At 50.8% G+C, this 21,526-nt stretch overlaps 1 protein-coding gene and 1 long non-coding RNA gene across 2 annotated transcripts; one reads left to right on the top strand and one right to left on the bottom strand.

The window, feature by feature from the left end:
- The first annotated feature begins 942 nt into the window (after nucleotides 1-942).
- COPS9 (COP9 signalosome subunit 9) lies at nucleotides 943-5,856 on the top strand. The gene is made up of 3 exons (XM_059929099.1): nucleotides 943-1,060; nucleotides 3,047-3,119; nucleotides 5,586-5,856. Exons 1-3 carry the CDS (start codon nucleotides 998-1,000, stop codon nucleotides 5,621-5,623), a joined length of 174 nt encoding a protein of 57 aa, XP_059785082.1. The 5' UTR covers nucleotides 943-997; the 3' UTR covers nucleotides 5,624-5,856.
- Nucleotides 5,857-9,175: 3,319 nt separating this feature from the next.
- LOC132369351 (uncharacterized) lies at nucleotides 9,176-11,515 on the bottom strand. Its single transcript, XR_009504341.1, has 2 exons — nucleotides 11,218-11,515; nucleotides 9,176-10,603 (listed from the first exon to the last, which is right to left on the bottom strand). It is a non-coding gene; the product is annotated as an uncharacterized LOC132369351 (long non-coding RNA).
- Between the last annotated feature and the right edge of the window lie 10,011 nt (nucleotides 11,516-21,526).

Raw genomic sequence — 21,526 nt, 5'->3', positions numbered from 1 at the left:
GAATTTCCTTCCTTTTAAAGGCTGAATAATATTCCACTGTATGGATGGGCCACATTTTGCTCAACCATTCAAATGTTGATGGATACCTACCCGAGTTCTTTCACATTTTAGCCATTGTGAAAAATGTTGCTGTGAATGTGGGTGTACAAATATCTCTTCGAGACCCTGCTGTCAATTCTTTTGGATATATGCCCAGAGTGGAATCCTGGACCATACGGTAAATCTATGTTTAACTTTTGAGGAACCTCCATACTGTTTTCAACAGTAGCCGCACCATTTTACATTCCAACCAACAGTGCACAAGTGTTCCAATTTCCCCACATCCTTGCTAACATTTGGTATTTTCTGGGGTTTTGACAGTAGCCATCCCGATGGATGTGGGGTGGGAACTCATTGTGGTTTGGTTTGCCTTTCTCTGATGATCCGTGATGTCGAACACCTTTTCATAGGTTTATTGGCCATTTATAAATCTGCTTTGGATAAATGTCTATTCCAGTCCTTTGCTGATTTTTTAATCAGACTCTTTGTTTTCTGTTGTTGAATTTTAAGAGTTCTCTGTACATTCGGTATATTAACCCCTTATCAGATATATGGTTTGCAAATATCTTCTCCCATTCTGTGGGTTGCCTTTTTACTCTGTTACCCACTCATATTCTTTAATGGGTATTTCCTGGGCACCTGTCAGTGCCAGGCCCTTAGGTCCAGACTGCCTGTGACCGCGGTGAAGTCACAGAGCAGCGTCCCTTGTGTGCTGACAGCCACGCGAAGATCCTGCCCACCCCAGCCCCAACCAGGCCAGTCCGGCCCGCCCCGACTAATGGAGGAGGGGACCATAGCGTGGAAGGTCCTCCGGCGGCTAGACCTGCCAGATGGTGGTGAGAGGGAACCATAGAGTCGGCCGTTCTCTCGCGTCTAGACTTGCCACGGCGGGGCTTGCACCGGAAGAGGGCGTCAGCGGGCCGGAAGTGGGTCGGGGACGCCGGAGCTGCAGGCGGAGATGAAGCCGGCGGTGGACGAGATGTTTCCCGAGGGCGCGGGACCCTACGTGGATCTGGACGAGGTGAGGCGGGCGGCGCCGGGCCGGGCGGGAGCGGAGCCAAGGCCAGCTGTCGGGTGCGGGCCGGGTCTGGGGCGAGAGAAGGCGGCGGCCTGCGCGGCCCCGTTCCCCGGCCCGCGTTCGCCGTCCCGGCGGTTCCTACCTTGGGCGAGAGAATGGGGCCTCCGGGAACCCAGTGAGGTGGCGGCCGGGATGGCTACGGGCCGGGGTTGCGGTGAGCGTCGGTGCCCGCGGCCTGGAGCCCCGCAGGGGCGATTGGTGGGGACCCCGGGGACGGGGTTGAGCTCGTGCCAGGTGCTGGGGGAGGAAGTGGGCCCCGGCCGGGGTGGCGTGCTGTGGCGCGGCGGGGGCGAGTCCCCGTCTGGGAGGAGGGGAGACGAGAGCCCGGCTGACCAACGGCCCTTGGGAAAGAAGCGGCTTCCAGCCCGCGGAGCGGAGGAGAGGGGCGCCTGGCAGGTCCGTGCTCCGCGCGGGGCCCGGGTCTCTCCCGCAGTTGCGCAGGGTCGTTGTGTCACCCCATCCTCTGGGCACAGGGCGTTCCTGTCTGGTGTTGGAGGTGTGAGCTCGGAGTGTCAGGCCGGCTCCGCGGGGTCCGGACCTCGATTTCTCCTTCTCAAACCTCAGCGGGGACGGACCCATTCTGTGTGCTCCTGGACGTCCCGGGAGCACAGAGAGACGCTGATTGCCAATTCTAAATGCATCCAAAGGCGGTGCGGGTGATAGAAGCCCCCGGGCTTTGGGGTGGCCCAGCAAAGGCTTAGGAGAGTAGCTGGCTGCAGCCAGATGCTGGCGGCGCGCTGGGGCGTAGGGGCGAGGCCTGGCGGGAGCGGGAGCGAGGCCTGCAGGGTCTAGGGGAGGGCAGGTCGTGCCTGGGAGAGCGGGAATGGGATGGAGCCGGGCAGGCAGGGTTGGGAGGCAGATGGTGCATCGCCTGTAGCCTTTCTGGGACAGGTGGGCCCTCTGCACCCCGGTCCCGAGGCACCTGCACTCACCCCCTGCTTCTCAGCCCTGGGCTCCAGGCACTACCTTCGGCAAGCGTGGAGTCGCTGGAGGGCTTTAAGGTGCGGAGTGACGGCTCCGACTGGTTCGTGGTGCTGTCGCTCTGGAGGGTTTGGGGTGAGAGAGTGGGGCAGTACAAACAGGGGGATGGGGGGCGCGAGGAGGGTCTGAATGAAGACAGTGCCTCCAGAAGGAGGTAGGCGCAAACTCCGCAGCTGTGTCACAGGTAGAATCTGCACAGCTTCCTGTGGGGACGGGACAGGGGAGGGCGCCTGAGGAGGGAAGGGAGGCTGTGAGGGTCCCCGCTGCTAAGGGAGGACGGGAGGTGCTGTGCCCTTTGAGCCAGCAAGAGGCAGGGCAGACAGCCTGGGGGCGGTTGGGAGTCAGGGTGGCAGCAGGGCCTGGGGGCCAGCCGTCCAGGGTGCTGCCACCAGAGGCCTCTGCTCTACCTGTCACCATGTGACTCTAAAAGAGGCTCGGAATCCTCACCACGTTGCCCAGCTTTGGTTGTGGTGTTGTTTTCCTGCCACCGTTGAGCGGTGGCAGTGGGAAGGCCCGTGATGGCACCGCCCCCCTCCCCAGAGCCCCAGGTCGGCAGGTCAGTTTCTCAGGGGAAGTGGTTTACCTCTCAGAAGCAGCAGGCGCAGCCCCGAGCTCAGCCCCGAGCTCAGCCGTGGTCAGGCTCCGTGCTGCGTGCGCTCGGGGCCCCGTGTCCGGCTGTACGCAGCGGTGCTGCTGTTTGGGGCGGCGGCAGGACTCTGTGTAAAAGGCGAGAGGGGTCTAGGGACATCAGACCTGAGGAGACCCTCACTGTAGTTCCTTGGAATGCCGCCTCCCTCCCCTGCTCCCACTCCCTCCCTTCCCCTGGGCTAAGTTTTGTCTCCGACCTGGACACTTTCTGCCCAGGAGTGGCGTGGCGCCTGCGTGGCACTTACACCACTCGTCCTCTCGGAAAACCCCGCTGACATGACCTTTCCTTTCCCTCCCCAGGCAGGAGGCAGCACCGGGCTCCTGATGGACTTGGCAGCCAATGAAAAGGCAGTTCACGCAGACTTTTTTAATGGTAAGGACGCTGGGATTGGCTTGCCAGTTTTAATCTGTTTCTTCTGCAGGTTATGCAGTGGAGCAGCTTTGTGACATGAGTGAGTTGGATCGTAGACCAGTAAAGGCCAGATCCTGTGCCATTCTTGGAACGCCGTGCAGCCCTGCTTTTCAGGAGGGAAGAAAGCTTCCAGTCTTACGTTCCAGTTGTTGAGTTTGAGCCGTGAACGTGCACTTGGACACCTGAAACTGTAGCAGGGTCTGGTCCGTCTGGCTTTCTCGTCTCCCCTCTCTCCCGATGGCTGGTGTGCTTTCCTCTCCCTGTTTGCCACTGGGTCCTCGTCCCCTGGGCTGCCTGTGCGGAGTGACAGCCACAGGCCTGCCTTTCCCGCCCCTTTCCTCTGAAACCGGGAGCTGTTCGCATTTGAGGGTTTAATGCTAGTTTCGGGAACATGGGTGGAGTTTTACCAGATAAACAGTGAGAAACTAACTTTATAGGGAATCTTCACATACGTTTGAGGGGGTACTTCTCGTGTTCCCTTCTGGTTTCCTCAGGCCTTCTTCCTGTAGAGTATATTCATCCCTACCAAGGGTTAAATCGTAAGTAGAAACACAAGATCGCTTTCTTAGGAGAGTTAAGTGGTATTTTATCTCTTAGCATCCGTCTTTCATCCAGGGTGCCTGCCACTACAAAGAACTTTTGTCACTAGTTAGTGGTAGCTAGGGCGTTACCTTGCCCTGTTGGTTTTCAGCGGCCCCAAACCTCTCTGGCGCCCGAGCCCGTGCTGTTTTATCTGGCTGCTTTTCAGGCAGTTGTTGCCTAACGAGAAGCCAGGCTGCTGCATGAGGGCGGCCTTCCCGGGAGCGCAGCTGCTCTCCCCAGGCAGCGTCCCCGCAGGACTGAGGGGCGTGACGTTTGTTAAGTTCTCTGGGGGAGCAGGTGTGGAGCGCACAGGGTACAGAGCCGCCGCTAGGACCTCACCCGGGTAGGAGTGTGTGGTCCCCAGGACGGCACGATCCACTCACATTTTGATGGTCTCCTTGCAAGCCGCCCTCCTCCCCTGCCAGCCCGGGGCTTAGAGACCGTTGGCTGTGTTCTAGAGTTCAAGTTCGCATGATTTCCACCAGCAGCCCTTTAATTCTGACAGAAGCACCTGTGAGAAGGACCCAGGCCGCCAGGCCAGGTGAGCACGGGAGCGGATTGGGGCGCTTCTCCCTCCGAGTCCGAGCCCGGCAGGGACGAGGAGCGCAGGCGCGCAGACGCCGCCCCGGCAGGTTGTGACGGCCCGGGTGTGCGGGGAGCCGTTCCCCGCGAGAAGGCCGAGTGGCCTTGGAAGGACTTGTCCTTAGTCCTGTTCACTCATTGGTTGAGCAGATAGGTTTTGATGGCCTGTTGTCCCCTAGGCAGTGGAGTTCAAACCCTGAACGAGGTTCGCTCTCCTCACTCAGTGTTTTACAAAATGGGAGCATTAGACAGGGGGTGGGCCGGGACAGCTCGGGGACGAGAGCCCTGACAGGTGGGCGCAGGGTTGCCAGGGGCACATCCTGAGGCAGTGCTCAGGAGGCGGCACCTGCAGGGCTGGGGGCTGGGGGCTGCGGGGAGAGTGGCGGAGCTGCGGGACCACAGGCCCGGCCAGGCGGTGGGAGAGGCGGGCGCCGGTGGGACCATCCGGGGGGCGGGGCGGGGCGGGGCTGGGGGCCCACTGCGGGGCAGGAGGTGCCTGGGTGCCGCTTCCCCCTGGGGAGCAGGGGTGTGGGGGCCCACCCGTCCTCTCTCTGGCTCTTCGTTTACTCTGCACATTCTCAGTGCACGGTACGCATGAGTGGGGTCTTCTCTTCTTGTGAAAGTAACATATACCCGTGGTGGGAATGTAGAAAATATACAAAGAAGTAAACAGAAGGACAAAATGACCATGAGTTTGGCTTTGACCCCCTCGCAGGGTGCAGTGCGCTGTGAATTTCTGGCGTTTCTTCTAGTGGGAATGGGCCTCAGGCTGCGTTTCTCAAGCTTAACTATAGGTCAGACTCTCTTAAAGGGAGTCGTTCTCACGGGGCTCTGTCCCTCCACCACCTTTCCCCCCCCAGCTCTGCAGTTTCCTGCTCACGGCTGCGAGCCTCAGGCAGCTTCAGCCCACCTCCCCTCCCCTCCACGCAGCGCTGGCGAGAGCAGAGCCCTGGCCGTACTCACGGGCACGCAGGCACGGCTGTGAGGGGTCGCCCACGTGGTCCAGAACACGCCCTCACGCATTTTCTTAAGATCGTCATCTAAATAGAAATAAGAGTAAAGGTGCACTCTGGACTACTGTCCCTTTGGACTGTATGAGCCCCGGTTGGATAAAATTGAGAGCCTGTCCTGGGCAAAGTCCTTTATCAGATTGTTCACTGTTTTCTCTCTAGTTTTGAATGACCACATAACTCATTTTATAGTTATTTCCTCAGCTGTAGACCTCGTGTGCCCCATCAATGTGTGGTTTTGTTCATTTTGTAGATTTTGAAGATCTCTTTGATGACGATGATATCCAGTGAGGTGTGTCTGGCGGTGCGTTTGCTCAGGCCTTGCCATGCCCTGGTGTGGTGGATCGCCTCAAAGGACAGTTGTAGATGGTTCCCGAGAACTTGTGGAAATCACTTGAAGTTAGGAGATGGTTAACGAAGAAGGAAAAGATGGTTTTAACCATCTGGATGAGGCCTCTTGATCTCTGAATGTGACCGCCTTTTGTCCTTAACTTCAATTAAAAAAAGTGATGTTATTACTTGCAGGGTGATTTTAATGCTTGCATTTCTGAGTGAATATTACAATCCCTAGACGTCTCCTTGGGCATACGTGTACATGCATGCCTGTGTTCCACGCTGAGAGAAACAGGTCTCAGCATAGAAATATACGGTGCACTTTTTGCTTTGTGGCCTTGAGTAATTGTGACGGCTCACGGTTGCTAATGTGGTGTTTGTGTTAGACCCGTAAGCGGTGCAGGCCGGCTCCTGGAAGTGCCTGTGAGGCCTTACTCGGGTCCCATCCCTCCCCGGAGGCACATGTAGCTGCGTGTTTCCCCTCCTAACGTCAGAGCAGCTGCTGTCCCCGAATCTGAGGCTTGAAGAAGCAGGGCAACTCGGTAATGACTGAAAGAGACGCCTCCTACCTGAGACACGTGTGCGTTGGTCCATCTCGCAGGAGAGCGTAGCACCTACGGGGGAAGTTTCTTGCTGGTCCAGCTCAGCAATTGATAATGGTTGTAAACACTACGATTACTGTTTCATATCAGTCTCGAAGTGAAGAATGTTTCTTCGATAAGGAAAGGCCCAGGGCACACATCGGTCCCCACAGCTCAGAGTCGAGCAGAGCCACTTAGTAGGTGAGTTGGGATGTGCTGACCTTCCCCGTGAGAACTGCCGAACGGAGCACCTCGATGGCCTGGCTATGAAAGACATTTCACCGAAGACCAGGTGAGATTTTAAACAGAACGAGACGTTCCCTCTGCCTGTTTTCTCATGAGTGCCGAGTGGGCTTCTGCCACTTAGCAGGCCCGTCCTGATGGAGCTCGGCCCCCGGGAGGGAGGGCCAGTCATCTAGCGCGGCTCAAGGGGCTGACACGAGGGCAGCGTCCCTGGGAAGACCAGCTTGGGAGAAACTGGGAACACCTTTCATTTGAAGCCTTGCCCTGTGTCGGGTTTCGGGGCTACATCTGTGTCAGACTCACAGCTCAGATCTGCAGCCAGAGTGACAGGGCCTCCAGGCGAGCCGCACGGTCTGACTTTAGGGAGAGACATCTGCTTGCTCTTGAGGTCACGTCACAGGCCGCTAAGTGTCCTCGGCGGGTCCCTCAGAGCAGGCCCGGGGGGCTCTGTGGGGAACAACTGGGCATCTGGGGGAGTTCGTAGCCAGCAGGTGGTTGCCCTGAAGCCCGCTCAGTGGAGGTCTACGTAAATACGGCCCTTCGGGGCTTGCACGTCACCGTGTCAAGGGTGTGGTGACAGCTCAGGCCGGTGACGGCCCCGACTTGTCCCTGCGTTCAGCATGTCGCCAAGGAGCCGTGGTCGTGCCCCATCAGCTCCCCTGCCTCAGGCCTCTGTTCCTCGTTGGTAAACAAAGCTCTTGGTCCCCGAGGTGCCTTCTAGTTCTAGGGTCTGTGGTCTTCAGCAGGAGGGAATGAGCCAAGGCAAAGAAAGGGTTGCCGTGGGCCCGGGTGAGGAGTTAGCCCGTCCCTCCCAGGCTGAGGCTGTGGGACCCCAGAGGGCTCCGTGTTGGCCTTAGACTTTCAGACCAGACTGGTGCTCAGTGAATGTCAGCTGTGCGTGTGTGCGTGTATGTGTGTGTGTGTGTGTGTGTGTGTGCACGTGCGCACGTGTGCGTGCACGGGTCTTCTGCACATACTTAGGCCTCTGCTTACGCACTAGGCTCTAGGCCTCCTTTGCTTTCACAGAACCCTTGCAGCTTCCCCAGTACCGCGAGGCCGAGGTTCAGAGTCACTTTTTTCCTTCCTCCGCTCGCTGTGACTTGGCCGCCACCCTTAGGGGGCGGTGGTTACCTCAGGAGATGCTCATACCTTTGACGAAGAAGCTCTAGCCATCGTCCGTAATATATTTTCACTCACAGTGACAAAACACAGTTTCTTCACTTTCTGTTCCTAACTGCCAGAATCACAGAGATTGGCCTGCGTGCTGGTCTGGAAAGCCTGCAGCAGAGGGACGCTGTGCCACCTTCCACCGCAGGCTCGGCTGCCCGCTGGTTGCAGAACACGGGGAAGGCAAAGCACGACTCTGGCCGGAGCGCCTGCGGCCACTGGGAGAAGAATGGGCTGAAGGCGAGGGAGACTCCTAGGGGCTGGAGAAGAGAAAGGAAGGAAGCATTCTGCATTGGAATCCTTGGAAGTGAAAGAATAAGAATTTGTTGGAAAGCTGTGGAAAGGCAGGCGAGCAGAGGACCCCGGGACTCAGGCCACCTCTGGTCGCACCCTGCCTGTTGGCTCCGTTGGCCCAGGAGGTCTTTGTCCACATGGGAAGTGTGGTTCCCACGGTGCCCTGCTGTTCCGCTGCCAGCGTCACCCTGTTGGGGGTTGAGGGTCCGCAGCAAGCACTCGGGAAGCCCTCTGATTGGCGCACCCTCTGTCCATCCCGCCCCCTGGCCCGTGAGCCAGGAGGGCAGCGCCCACTCACAGCTCGCAGGATTGGGAAGGCCCTTTCCTCCAGGGGAGGGTGCACATGGGGACCGCCGCTCGGTAGCTGTGGTGGGAACCTGGAGAGTATTATCTGCTAACGTGGGGTGTTTTGGATCCTTGTGAAGCTGCGGGCTCTTGGAAGTTAGGATTCCAATGAAGGGAGCGCTTCCTAAACCACGTGATCAAGCGCGTGGGTTATACAGGCTTTGGTTTATGAGAATCTGGGTTTGGGGAGGTAATTGGAGAATAGAACTGTTTTGATGCTTTGAGCTGTTTGAGGACTTCAGTCATGGCCTTTGAAGAAACCATCTACTTCCCCTGCCCTTAGAGTTCTCCTTCTTCCCGGGTAGAGGGAAAGCGTCCATCTCATGGTCAGCCTTTGCACTGGCCGCTTGTTGAGTAGGAAGATGTTCAGGAAGCCGCCAGGGAGAGGCGGCAGGCCTCTGAATTCTTGGACGAACACTGAGCAGCTGGGTTAGGGACGCTTCCAAAACAAGTCGCATCTTTAAGAAGGCACGTTATTGACTTTAGAAAATTTACTGCTGTGAATTCTGCTTGGAGCCAAGATGAGAAAGTGCTGAGAAAAGGGTGCTAAAATAAAAAGCTCCTTTGTCCCTCAAGAGGCCAGAGGTGGGCCTTTGGGCGCTGGGCCTTCCCACTGGCTGTTGGGGCCTGAGTCTCAGAGCTCGGGCCTCAGCAGGGGGCAGAGGGCGAGGCCCCGAGTGCCCCGCGCAGCTCTGCCCGCGCTCCTCCCTGACAGGCTCACAGGACGAGCGGCTTCTCCACGAGCGTCCTGAGGCCTCCATGTCACTCGTCCACCCCCAGCATCAAGCCGGGGTCAGTACTGAATGGTCACGGCCGCGCTGAGGGGTCTTTTAGGTGCCTGTGTTGTGTGTGAATAATTATTATCTGATAAGTCACAAAATAAACTGCTCATAAGTGGCTTTATTTAATGGCTTTCATCATGAGGGAGTGTGATTCCGTGGAAACAGCAAGTGCTCTGCGGTCAGAGAGGTTGTCCAGGGGAGGGGACAGTGGAGTGATGTCCAGGACGGTCAGCTGGCCTGCAGGGTGACTGCGCTGGAAGGCAGCTCGTCCCTTTGTCCCTGCCGTTGAGCAGAGTGTCCCCCACGTGGCAGGTGTTCGGTGCGTGTCTGATCCACGTAAACAGACGACGGCGTGATAACCGAGTCCTGGTGCTGCTGGGAGGGGAGAAGACTGACCCGGAGCGGTGTAGAGCACCTGCCCGGAGCTCCACGCCGGCGCCTCGTGGCTCCAGGCCCCTCAGGCCCGGGGCACCGAACTCCAGGCCTCAGGAACTGCCCACGCATGACTCACAGGGAAAGCCTGGGACTCGAGTGCTGCCATTTGTCACACCTGGCCAGAGAGAGGCTGCCGTGTGAGATCCTCAATTCAAAGACCCCGGAGGTGGGACAGGCCAGACCTCACTGGGGTCAAACGGGCCCTGCCAAACGACCGCCCCCTCCTTTGCCCCCAGAAATGTCCTGGCCTCAGCTCTGATTGAGACGGGGATGGGGAGGTGGGTGGGGAGAAGGAGAGCTCTCAAGCCAAGGCTTTGATGAACAGCGTCCCTGGAGCTCGACTCCCCCTGGGTGGTCTTGGGACACCTGCAGCCTCTGAGCCTGTGAAGTGAGGGTACCGTGAACACCTTCCCCTTACGGGTTCGAGAGGGGTCACTCAGTGAATTCGAGTTGCAACCGGAGCAGGTGCCTTGAACATGAGCTGCGGTGTTGTTTTTCCGTTCGTGAGTCACAGGAACGCCGTGTGCTCTGTGCTTGGGTTTTTCCTTCCCTGAGTCCCTATCCTTGCACAAACACTGTCTTCTCATTGCACGAGTGAATTGCCTCAGGTGACTCAGCGTTTGGGAGGCAGAGAGGTGCCGGACCGTGGCCCTTCGTCAAGGGCTGCATTCTCTCTCCACAGAGTCTACGAACAAAGCCAGGAGGCAACCAGCAGATTTGCAAGGAATACGGGAAACCTGGCTCACAGACAAAGGGCTGAAGTGATCGTATTTGCAGGCGTAGAGAACTTTTACAAAGTGGCATGAAGGAAGCAACGCATTGGAAAATGATGGGCACAGGTTACTGAAATGTCAGTTTGCAGAACAAGTTCAAAGGGCCAGTAAGTACTTAAAGGTGCTCAGAATCACAAGAAGTTGGTAAAACGTCCATTAAGGCGGCAAGGCGCCGCTTTACTCACTGGAGGGCAAGGGCTTTGGGTGATGGAAGACTGCCCACGCTGCTGCGGAGGGGGGTACCATGGGACGTGGCCATGATGAAGACTGGAGACCCGGCGGAACCAGGACAGGAGGTTGGTTCCAGCATTTTCCCTCCTGGCAACAGACCGTGGAAACAGTGAACGATCGTCGCTTGAGGAAGCATTGGTGCTTGCACACCACGCGGAGCCCTGCACCCCCCTAGACAGAGTGGCCTTTGACCTGGAGGGGGTTCCGTAGGGCCCTGTGGATGGGAAAGCGGAGATGCAGGAGGTGGGCTGTTACCTGGCACATTTTAACCTGTTCATCTGATATATAGAACTCGCCTCTCGTTGGGTGTGTAAAGAGGTATATTTTGGGGGTGTGTGTGTGCACGTACACCTCCTATACACCCACCATGGCCCACGGCTGTGATGATACCTGTGTGTATATATATGATCAGATGTGTGTGTGTGAATGTCTCACAAAAAATGGAGCTCACAGCCCTGTGGGAAAGGGCAGTGAGCAAAGAGCCTGTGAAAACACAGTGTAAAGGTGTGAGGGCAGGTGTGAGAGCAGACAGCCAGGGGCCGGCCCCACTCCTTGAGGCGAATGGGAGAGGGAACCTCAGGAGAGGGAGGGAGAGCGGCCCAGGTGTGTGCAGGGCCCAGAGGTGGGCGAGTGGGCCGCCAGCAGGGGGTCGAGGGGCCCCCAGAGCAGGGAGGGGTGCTGGGGCGGAGGACGGCACTCACGGCTCTTCTTCCTGTCTCCTGCGTCTGCTCCAAGCTGGGGTCCCACTCCGCTTTCTCTGGTCCTTGGTTTGCAGCCGAAGCAGAGAAAGAAGGCCTGTCCTTCGAGGTCAGGGAAATTAGCTGTAAAGGAGGGACGGATTTCGTGGGTGAATTCCCGAGCTTGGAGAGACTGTCAGGGCCTGGCTGAGACCTGCAGGCCGGGTGGGCCTTGCCTGGAGGAAGGCGCGCTGGGCTGTCTGCCGCCCCGCACCGCAGAGTTTTCTGCTCCACTGAGAACTGGCCCGTGTCCTGGCAGCACAGAGACAACTCTGTACCGCTGAAGGGCACTTGGGGTCGGCAGATGGAGGCTTCCTGTCGCAAGGGGCCTGTATGGGAACCCAGATGATCGCCCCAGCCGGCAGTCCTTGGCCGCTCCTGTTGGTTTTGTTTGTTTTTTATTTTTTTCCTTTGACTCTTTCAACTTTAACATTTATTTTGCTGAGACTTAATTTATCCTGTCACTTGGAAGGCTCAGTTCTGTCCCCAACTGTGCCCGGAGCAGTTAAATAAATGTTGAAGGAACCTGCTGGAACTTTTGCTGCTGAACCAGGAAAACCACCAAACCTGCTGTGAAAAGAACATTTGGAACAGTTAGCTGTATTTTTCCTTTACTTAGCATCTTGCTGATGATCCTAATAATGCCCCAAAGATGCTTTTCATTGAAAGCCAACTGTGAGCACAGCATTTATATTCCGTCAAGTCCTCAGAATGTTCCAGAGGGGAGGGTCATGTGCTCAGTTTGCAGGTGAATAAGCTGAGCCTCTCGGAGGTGACAAGACCTGCCTGGACTGGCCCTCCGAGGGGACAGAGCGGGCTTCACCCTGGAGCAGTGCAGTGGAGCGCCCTGCTTCGGACACTCAGGCCCGGGTCGTGGTTCTACCTCTAAATTCGTTAACTTCCTTACCTCTGCATTTCCCATCTGCACAAGTGGAGGTTATAGAAACACCCAGCTCAAGAAAAAATGAGGAATTTCTGCTCAGCCACAGATGCCATTGAGGAGTAGTCGAGCTGCAGTTGCGGGAGCATTGCAGTGTCTGGAGCTCACAAAGGGCTCATTCTCAATACATAAAGAACGCCTACAAACCAACAGTAAAACTCAGGCAACCTAATGCAAATGTGGACAAAAGGCAGGAATGAAAAATTTATACGTGGAAACGTGCAAATGGCCACTGAGCATCTGACAAGATGCTCGACAGTCAGGGAAATGACAGAGCAAAGTCCTTTCACATTGACTTGAAGGGCCAAAATCCAGAGTAAAAACGAATGCATTCATCGATAAAGTCCCCCCACCCCGCCCTAGTAACTTCACTTCAGTGTGAGCCGTGACCTACGCGTATTACTGGTTAACAGTCCCAAAGAGTGTAGTCACAGCAACATGGCTTTGGAGGGCATACTGTGCGCGAGGACTGTGGCTGGCTCTTCCTTAGTGTGGGTGAGGCTCCCGCTCAGACCTTCACCTCGTTTTATCGCTTAATCCTTACAACCACTCTGCAAGCTAGGTATTATCATTAATATTTTTTCTTCTTTAAAACTCTTTGTGGGACTTCCCTGGTGGCGCAGTGGTTAAGAATCTGCCTGCCAATGCAGAGGACACGGGTTCGAGCCCTGGTCCGGGAAGATCCCACATGCCGCGGAGCAACTAAGCCCGTGCGCCACAACTACTGAGCTCGTGTGCTGCAACTACTGAAGCCCGTGTGCCTAGAACCCATGCTCCACAACAAGAGAAGCCACCGCCATGAGAAGCCCACGCACACCACAAATAAATAAATAAACAAATTTATATATAAAAAAAAAGCTCTTTGTGTTATGCACTGAAGTTTGCCACCCCCCCATTCATATGTAATGTTTGCGTCTGGTTTTGGTATTAGAAAAACGCTGGCCTCATAGAATGAGTTGGGAATTGTTCCCTCTGCTTCTATCCTCTGAAAGAAATTACAGAGAATTGGCACAATTTCTTTTTCTTTTTTTAAATTAATTTATTTTTGGCTGCATTGGGTCTTCGTTGCTGCATGTGGACTTTCTCTAGTTGTGGCAAACGGGGGCTACTCTTCCTTGCGGTGCACCCTGGCACAACTTCTGTCTTGAATGTTTGGTAGAATTCACCAGTGAACCCATCTGGGTTTGGTGCTTTCTGTTTTGGAAGGTTATCAATTATTGTTTTAATTTCTTTAAAAGATACAGCCATAACAAGATTGTCAATTTCTTCTTGTGTGAGTTTTGGAAGATTGAGTCTTTCAAGGAATCAGTCCATTTCATTTCATCTAGGTTGTCAAATTGTTTGGCATAGGGTTGTTTTAGTAGTCTTTTATTATCCTTTTAATGTCCATGGTATCTGTAGTTCTGTTCTCTTTGTCATTTCTGATATTAGTAATTTTTGTCCTCTTTCTGTTTTTCTTAGTTAGCTTGGATAGAGGCTTATCAATTTTATTGATATTTTCAAAGTGCCAACTTTTGGTTTCATTATTTTCCTCTCTTGTTTTGCTGCTTTTAATTTCATTAATTTCTGCTCTAACTTTTATTATTTCTTTCCCCCTGCTTACTTTGGATTTAATTTTCTCTTCTTTTTCTGTTTCCCTAAGGTGGAGCCTTAGATGATTGATTGTAGATCTTTCTTGTATTCTAATGTATGCTTTCACGGTACTCCACAAACTCTGATGAGTTGTGTTTTCATTTTCACTTAGTTCAAAATATATTTAAACTTCTCTTGAGAGTTCTTCTTTGACCCATATGTTATTTAGGAGTAGGTTGTTTAATATCCACGTATTTTGAAATTTTCCAGCTATCTTTCTGTTACTGATTTCTAGTTTATTCCATTGTGGGCTGAGGGTAGAAACTGTAAGATTTCTTTTATTTTAAATTTGTTAAGGTGTTTTACAGACCAGCAGGTGATCTATCTTGGTGAATGTTCCAAGCAAGTTTGACAATAATGTGTCTTCTACTGTTGTTGATGAAGTAATCTATAGATGTCCATTATACTGATTGATCGCGTTGTTTTCAACTATGTCCTTACTAATTTTCTGCCAGCTAGATTCACCCATTTCTGATAGAGGAGTGTTGACATCTCCAACTGTAATAATGAATTCATCTATTTCTCCTGGCAGTTCTACAACATTTGCCTCATGCATTTTGATGCTCTGTTGTTTGGTGCATACGTATTAAAGTTTGTTATATCTTCTTAGAGAATTGACCCCTTTATCATTATGTAATGCCTCTCTTTCTCTCTCCATATATATATTTATATATGCTTATATTTATAATTTTAAATAAGGACTGGTAGCAAAATATATAGTGTATATATATTTTTTTCTTCCTGTCTATGATTTGTGTGGTAGGTAGGCAACTTCCAAGATGGCCCCCAGAAGATCTCTGCCTCCTGGTTTCATGCTTTTGTTTAGTTCCCTTCCCTTGAGAACTTTGTTACTTCCTTCTAATGAGTAGAACATGGCAGAAGTGATGATGTGATTCTTCCAAGAATAGGTTAGTTATGTAAAGACTGTGGTTTCTCATTTGATCTCTTTCTGTATCTCTCTCTCCTTCTCTGTCTCTCTCATCATTTTCTCTGAGGTAAGACAGCTTTCATATTGTCAGGACACTCAGGCACCATATAGAGAGATCCACTTGGCAAGGAAGTGAGTTATCCAGTGAGGAACTGACATCTGTTCACAATCACATGAGTGAGCTTGGAAGTGGATCTTTCAGCTGATTACAGCTGCAGCCAAAACTTTGACTGACTTCAAAGTGTTGCAGCTAAGCTGTTCCCAGATGGGAGACCCTCAGTAACTTTGTGAGATAACATATGTGTTTGTTTTAAGCTGCTAAATTTTGGGATAATTTGTTGTGCGTTAATAGATAACTAGAACAGATTTTGGCACCTGGAAGTGGGTGCTTCCATAACAAAATGCTAAAATGTAAGAGTGGCTTTAGAACCAGGCATTGAGCTTTGATGAGGTATTTGTGAAAGTCTAGGGTGCCTTGAGGAAGCTATTTATAGAAGCCCCATGGTCTTTGATAAGGGCTTACAGGAAAGTGAGGGGAGTTTTATTGGAAACTGAATAGAAGGGACACCAGTTTTGTAGTGGCAGAAAGTTTGTTAATGCTATTGCCCGCGTTAATGAGGAAAGTAGGAATTATGGTTAATGAATTGAGACGTCTTGCTAAGGAGTTTTCCAGGCAAAGTGTTGGAGGTGCCACCTGTTTTCTTTTTGATCCTTATAGTAAAATGCAAGAGGATATAGATAAACTAAATTAAATGCTATTAAACAAAAAGGAGCCAGGAATCTGTGGTTTTGAAAATTCTCATTTTCTCCAGATGACAAACGGTGCTTCAATTAAGAGATGAGCTCTAAGAAAAACTCAAATCCAGGGCACTGCTAGGAAAATGGGGAAAGAAATCAAGCCAAGGGTGTGACCATGAAATCCTTTGTTAAGACCTTAGAAGGATCTGAAGTGGTGCCTCAGTCATAAAAACACTTTCAGAAGAGAATAAGGATACGCCCCAAAGACCCCTTTACTCACACGATGGTACCTCTGTGTGGCACAAGGACATTGTCTGCCAGCAGAATGCCAAAGTATAGAAGGAAATTCTCAAGGAGCCCCAAGATTTGCAGGACACCTTCCAGGTTCTTAAAAGAGTTAAATATGCAGAAGCACCACCAGCTAGCTGTGAGGAGGGCAGTGATAAATCAGAATGAGGAGAGGCCTTCTGGGCCCCGGGATTGTGTGTATGGGCAGAAGTCAGGGTGAGAGAGCTGTTTAGCTAAACACATTTTACACCTTTCATGTAAAAGGAAAGATGGGTCAAATAGCAGAACTGAGAACCCAGAGGGCAGAGCAAAGAGCCACAGAGAATTATTCCCAGGCAGTCCAGACATAATTAAGGAGCTTCCAGAATTTCCCAGCTAGATTTCAAACTTGCTATGGTTCAGTGACACCTTTGTGCTTCCCATTTCCTTCCTTTTTGTACAGGAATGTCTATAGACATTATCTTACTCCTGACCCACCATTGTGTCTTGGTGTGTGGGGATGCAAATAACTTCTCTCTTTAGTTTTACAAGTCTACAGATGGAGAAAAACTGTCCTCAATGAGCCATAATTAAGCAACTACACCTGAGGAGCCTCATCCACACTTGGGCCTAATATAAATGATAAGATTCTAGACTTTGAGCTGATGCAGTAATGGGATGAGATTTTGGGAACCCTGGGGTGGAATGAGGAGTGTATTATTCATGTGGGATAGAAATGAATCAAATGAATAGAATACACAAAAATATGGGATGTATTTCTGAGATTAGATTATGAAACAACTCTGGCTTCCATCTTGGGGTTTTCTTCTTCCCATCTCCCGCTCTCTCTCTCTCTCTCTCTCTCTCTTTCTCTCTGTTTCTGTCTCTTATTGCGTATTCTGGAGGAAGTCAACTGCAATGTCATTAGTCAGTGCTGTAGAAAAGATGCATAAATGAGCTTGGAAGTAGAACTTTTGAGTCTTGTCTGTGGACATAGGAGTGATCTTGGGAGTGGACACTCCCCCAGTTGAGCCTTTAGATAACCACAGCCCAGAATGACATTTGATTTCTGCCTCAAGAGAGACCTTGAGCCAGAACAACCCTGCTAAGCTGCTTCCACGTTCCTGACCCATAGAAACTGTAAGATGATAAATGTTTTGTTGTTTTGTTTTGTTTGGTTTTGGTTTTTTTAGCCTCTAATTTTGGGGTAATTTATTAATCGGTAATAGATAATAGAGCTATTCTAGTTTCTTTGCATTTCCATGTAAATTTTAGAATTAGCTCATAAATATGTACCCGAAAAAAGAAAATCTGTGAGGATTTTGATTGGGTTTGCATTGATTGAATCTATAGATCAAATTTGGGTGAATTGATATCTTAACAGTATAGAATATTCTGTGAAAAAGAAAATCTGTGAGGATTTTGATTGGGTTTGCATTGATTGAATCTATAGATCAAATTTGGGTGAATTTATATCTTAACAGTATAGAATATTCCAATTCATGACCAAAAATTACCTCTCCATTTACTTAGGTTTTCTTTAATTTTAAAATTAGTGTTTATAATTTTGTGCGAATATATCTTGTGCTTATTTTGTTAGATTCACACTGAAGCATTTCATTTCTTTGGTGCTATTGTAAATGGTACTTTTAAAATTTCAATTCCAATTGTTTATTGCTAGTATATATAAATATTATTGCTAGTATATAAATATTTTGTATGCCTACTTTGTATCCTGAAATTTTGCTAAGCTTATTTATTGTCCTAAGAGATATTTTATAGATTCTTTGAAATTTTCTGTATAAACAATCATGAAGTCTTCTTAACTGGCATTATCTACTAAAGTTAAACTGTGACCCAGCAATTGTAGTTTACTTGGTATATTTGCAATATAAATCAGTACTTACAACCCTCAAAAGATATACAAAAGATTGCTCATAGCAGCTTGAGTTATAATAGCCCCCAAAGTGCAACAACTCAAATGGCTGTCAACAGTAGAGAGGATAAATAAGTTTTGTATATCTGTGTGATAGAATACTGGGCAGCAGTGGGAAAGAATGAAGCACTGCTACATGCAACAGCATGGATGACTTTCACGGGCGCTGTGGTGAGACAAATAAGCCAGACCAAAGAGTATACATTATGTAATTCCATTTTCATAATGTTCAAAAGCAGACAAAAGCAGTTTATGTTATTAGAGATCAGAATAGTCCTCACCCTCGGAGCAAGGTATTAATGGAAAGGAACACAAAAAGCGGGCCTTCTTTGGTTCTGAAAGTGTTTTCAGTCTTGACATAAATGGTAGTTTCACGGGGATTTTCATGAGAATCACTGAGCTGCACACTTGGTATTTGTGCATTACGGATGGGGATGGAGGAGATTGGAGGACCTCATACGGAGACAGTGACCTTGGAGGTCACCGAGGGAGGGCAAATGACTACAGAGAGATGAGGGACAAGAACAGCCCCCCAGAGGGCACTAGCCTGAGTGAGAGGGTCCCACCAAAACTGTCTGGGTAGGATGGCCAGGGTTGTTTGGAAAGAACAAGTATTGCCAAAATAATATCAGACGCTGAAGAGCGAGCTGGGACTGACATGTACGATGCTGATACGTGTGATTAATAGAAGCTGGCTGATATTCCCAGCAAAGACAGAAGGGCCAGGCCAGACAGTGAAGTTCCTGGGAGAAGCCACTCTTGACATCCCGCAGGCAACTGAAAATAAACTGCAGTCCTTGCCTCTCCCTGGAACTGAGGAGAAACACCATGCGTGGTTGGGTTGTTCGGAGGACGCAAATGCCGCATTGGGGAATACTGCTCGCTCCAATCCACACCCTAAAGAAGGCCATATTTCAATGGGGGACTGAACAACAGCAGGTTATATCTGAGTCGCAAAAAGCAGTAGCTCTACCATGCCCTTGGCCCTGATGATCCCCACTCAGTTATGACTCTGGAAGAATCTGTAAGTCACACTTTGCAGACTGGAGCTCATGGCTAAAGCCCGTGACTGCCGCCCAGTGGCAAACACTGGGATTTTGGACCAGGGCGGTTCCAGACCCAGCGGTGATGGCACACACCATCTGAGAGACAATCACCAGTTGCTGTTGGGCATTGAGTGCGAGTGTCCCTAAGACTGAGGACATAAAATAGTCCTGAAGCCGGAGATACCCATAACGTCTTGGGTGATGTCAGAGAAACACTGCGATGAGGAGGGACTTCCATGATGACATGGAAATGGACGTTCAGGAGCATGCTGCCAGGGAGTGGGGGGGCCGGTTCCTTGTATTCACGGGCTGGGAGCCTCTTCGCCCATGGCTGGCTCTAGAACCACCTGCGGAGTGGCCAGATCCCGCTGCCACATGGACAACGTCCTATGACCGTCTCTTGATTGACCAACCATAAGAGTCTTGGTTTAGGAAAGGCAGCTCAACCTGGATGGGCAGCTCCTGTCCGGGCACTCCAGGAGGCAGTAAACGGGTTCTGATGGGAAGAGACGCTCCGGACAAGGCTTTGCATACCTGATGGTAGATGAAAATGCTGAAATACTGTAAAAAGACTGGAAATAAGATACTGTACCGATTTGGACCACGGAGCTACATTTCTTCAAACCCGGGAACACGCTTTACAGCCCACAGTGTCCAACAGTGGGCAAAGAGACACCATATCCGGTGGATACATCATGTAGCATTTCATCCTCAGAGTAGTGGTTTGATAGGGAGTTGGAAAGGGTCATCGAAACGCTTGTTTAGAGGATACGTAGGACTGGCTCCCTCTCATCACGAGGGGGGCCGGGAGAGGGTCCCTACGCAGTAGCCCCTCCTTTGCTGGGGGAGGGGGAGGGGGGATGCAGTTCTCAACTTTCCTCTTCCTGTGCAGCGGTCCTGGGACCAGGGCTGCCACCGCAGGTGCTGGAAGCAGGGAAGTCCCCTCAGCAAGAAACTATAAGGATGCTTAAACCTTTATGCCAGAATTTCCGAGGGAGCTGGGGTGACTTGTGCCCCATTCTCTCTGGAAACATTGGAGCGGGCGGGGAATGCAGCGGTGTGGTCGGTGGTTGAGGAGGCCCATGGACTCTGCCCTTGGGTGCCCCCCCCATGTGGGGGGAGCAGGCTGAGGGGGAGGCCCTTGCTGGACTGGCATTGCTGCCAGGATTCTGGACTAGCACAGGGGCTGAAACTAATGTCCCTTGCAAAGGTGGAAAAGTTTGGGCTAAAATCGATGACAAATGGAGAGAAAGAAAGATAACACCTGAGGGCAAAGGAATGCAGAAATGTGGTCTGCAAGGAGGGAAGTCCAGACAGCTTCCCAAATAGGACACGGGAGACCCCCTGTGACTTTGAGAGAACAAACATTTCTTGAACAGTGCCAACCTAAAAGAAAACGTGAACCAATGAGACTGATAACGGAGAAGGCATCTCTCCATTAATAAGGAGTAACTTCCCTCTATCAGCACCATGGGCCAACTTAGGTCACACGTCTACCTGAAGCTGAACTCTTTCCAAGGCAACACTGTGAGCTGGTTTTCTGAATTCTGGGTTCTTGTGGATCTATTGAGGGCAAATGGATGTAACAACCACGCTTAGTATACAGGCTTAGACTAATTAATACTCTCCCAGGAGTTAGGAACAGGTGGTCTTGCCCCAAGTCCCACGGACTCAGTAGGGAAGGGATGGGCACCCAGAGAGACTGGTGCCCAGGACTTCTGTTCATCAGAAGAAATTAGTGAGAGGATGAAGAATGGAGAATATACCAATATACAGAGTGGAGAATATACTTGTAATACAAATAAATTACCAAAAACACCTGAAGTTATGAATACAGAATTCAAATCAATGAAAGAAATACAGTGAGTTCAATTAAAAACACGTAAAAGACTAAGTCTTTTACCAGGGGGTAAGAGGATAAGGGGTAAGGAGGGGAGGGATTAATTGGGAGACTGGCATTGACACATACACACTACTATATATAAAATAGATAACTAATAAGGACCTACTGTGTAGCACAGAGAACTCTACTCAATACTCTGTAATAACCTATATGGGAAAAGAACCTAAAAAAGAGTGGATATATGTATATGTATAACTGATTCACTTTGCTGTGTACCTGAAACTAACACAACATTGTAAATCAACTATATTCCAATAAAAATTAAAAAAAAATAAAACCAAGTAAAAGACTTAAGTAGTTGTTTCTCAAGAAAGAGAGCCAACTGGACGCTAAATATATGAGCAGGGTCCCAATTTTATCAGCAGCTAGGGAACTGCACATTGAAAATGTAAGAAGATATCCAAATGGACAAAAACGTATAAAAATGTGAGCTCCATCCACACTCTTCATTAGTTGGTTTGTTTTTATTGCGTGGACGTAGTACAGTTTGCTTGTTAAAGGACATCTGAGTTATTTCCAGCTTTTAACGATTATGAAAAGAGCTGCTGTAAACATTCGTGCACAGGGTTTCGTGTGAATATACACTTGGCTTTACAAGAAACTGCTGAGCTGTTTCCCAGGGTGGTGGTACAACCAGAGTTGCAGCTGCGCCAGCAGTGTCTGGGAGTTCCCGTCTCCCTGCCTCCTGGCCAGCAGTGAGGTTGTGGCTAGTGGTGGTGCACACTTTTTCCTGTGCTTTTGGCCGTCCTTTTATCCTCTTTGATGAAGCGTCTGTCTGCCCATTTTGTAATCGGCCATCCTTTTTTCATTCCATTGGCTTTCCCGAGAGCAGGAAAGTCACTGGCAAGTTGGGGTATTTATTCATAAGAATGACAACCTCCCC

The sequence above is a fragment of the Balaenoptera ricei genome, chromosome 7, assembly GCF_028023285.1.
Source record: "Balaenoptera ricei isolate mBalRic1 chromosome 7, mBalRic1.hap2, whole genome shotgun sequence".
NCBI classification, from domain to species: domain Eukaryota; kingdom Metazoa; phylum Chordata; class Mammalia; order Artiodactyla; family Balaenopteridae; genus Balaenoptera; species Balaenoptera ricei.
The sequence above is the reverse complement of the archived record's forward strand: the minus strand, read 5'-3'. Positions and strand labels throughout refer to the sequence as shown.

Excerpts from the sequence above, each read along its gene's own strand:
- COPS9 (XM_059929099.1), top strand. The coding sequence starts at position 998 with ATGAAGCCGGCGGTGGACGAGATGTTTCCCGAGGGCGCGGGACCCTAC. Across the intron at positions 1,061-3,046 it reads CCTACGTGGATCTGGACGAG|GCAGGAGGCAGCACCGGGCT; the intron begins GTGAGGCGGGCG and ends TTCCCTCCCCAG. Across the intron at positions 3,120-5,585 it reads TCACGCAGACTTTTTTAATG|ATTTTGAAGATCTCTTTGAT; the intron begins GTAAGGACGCTG and ends TTCATTTTGTAG.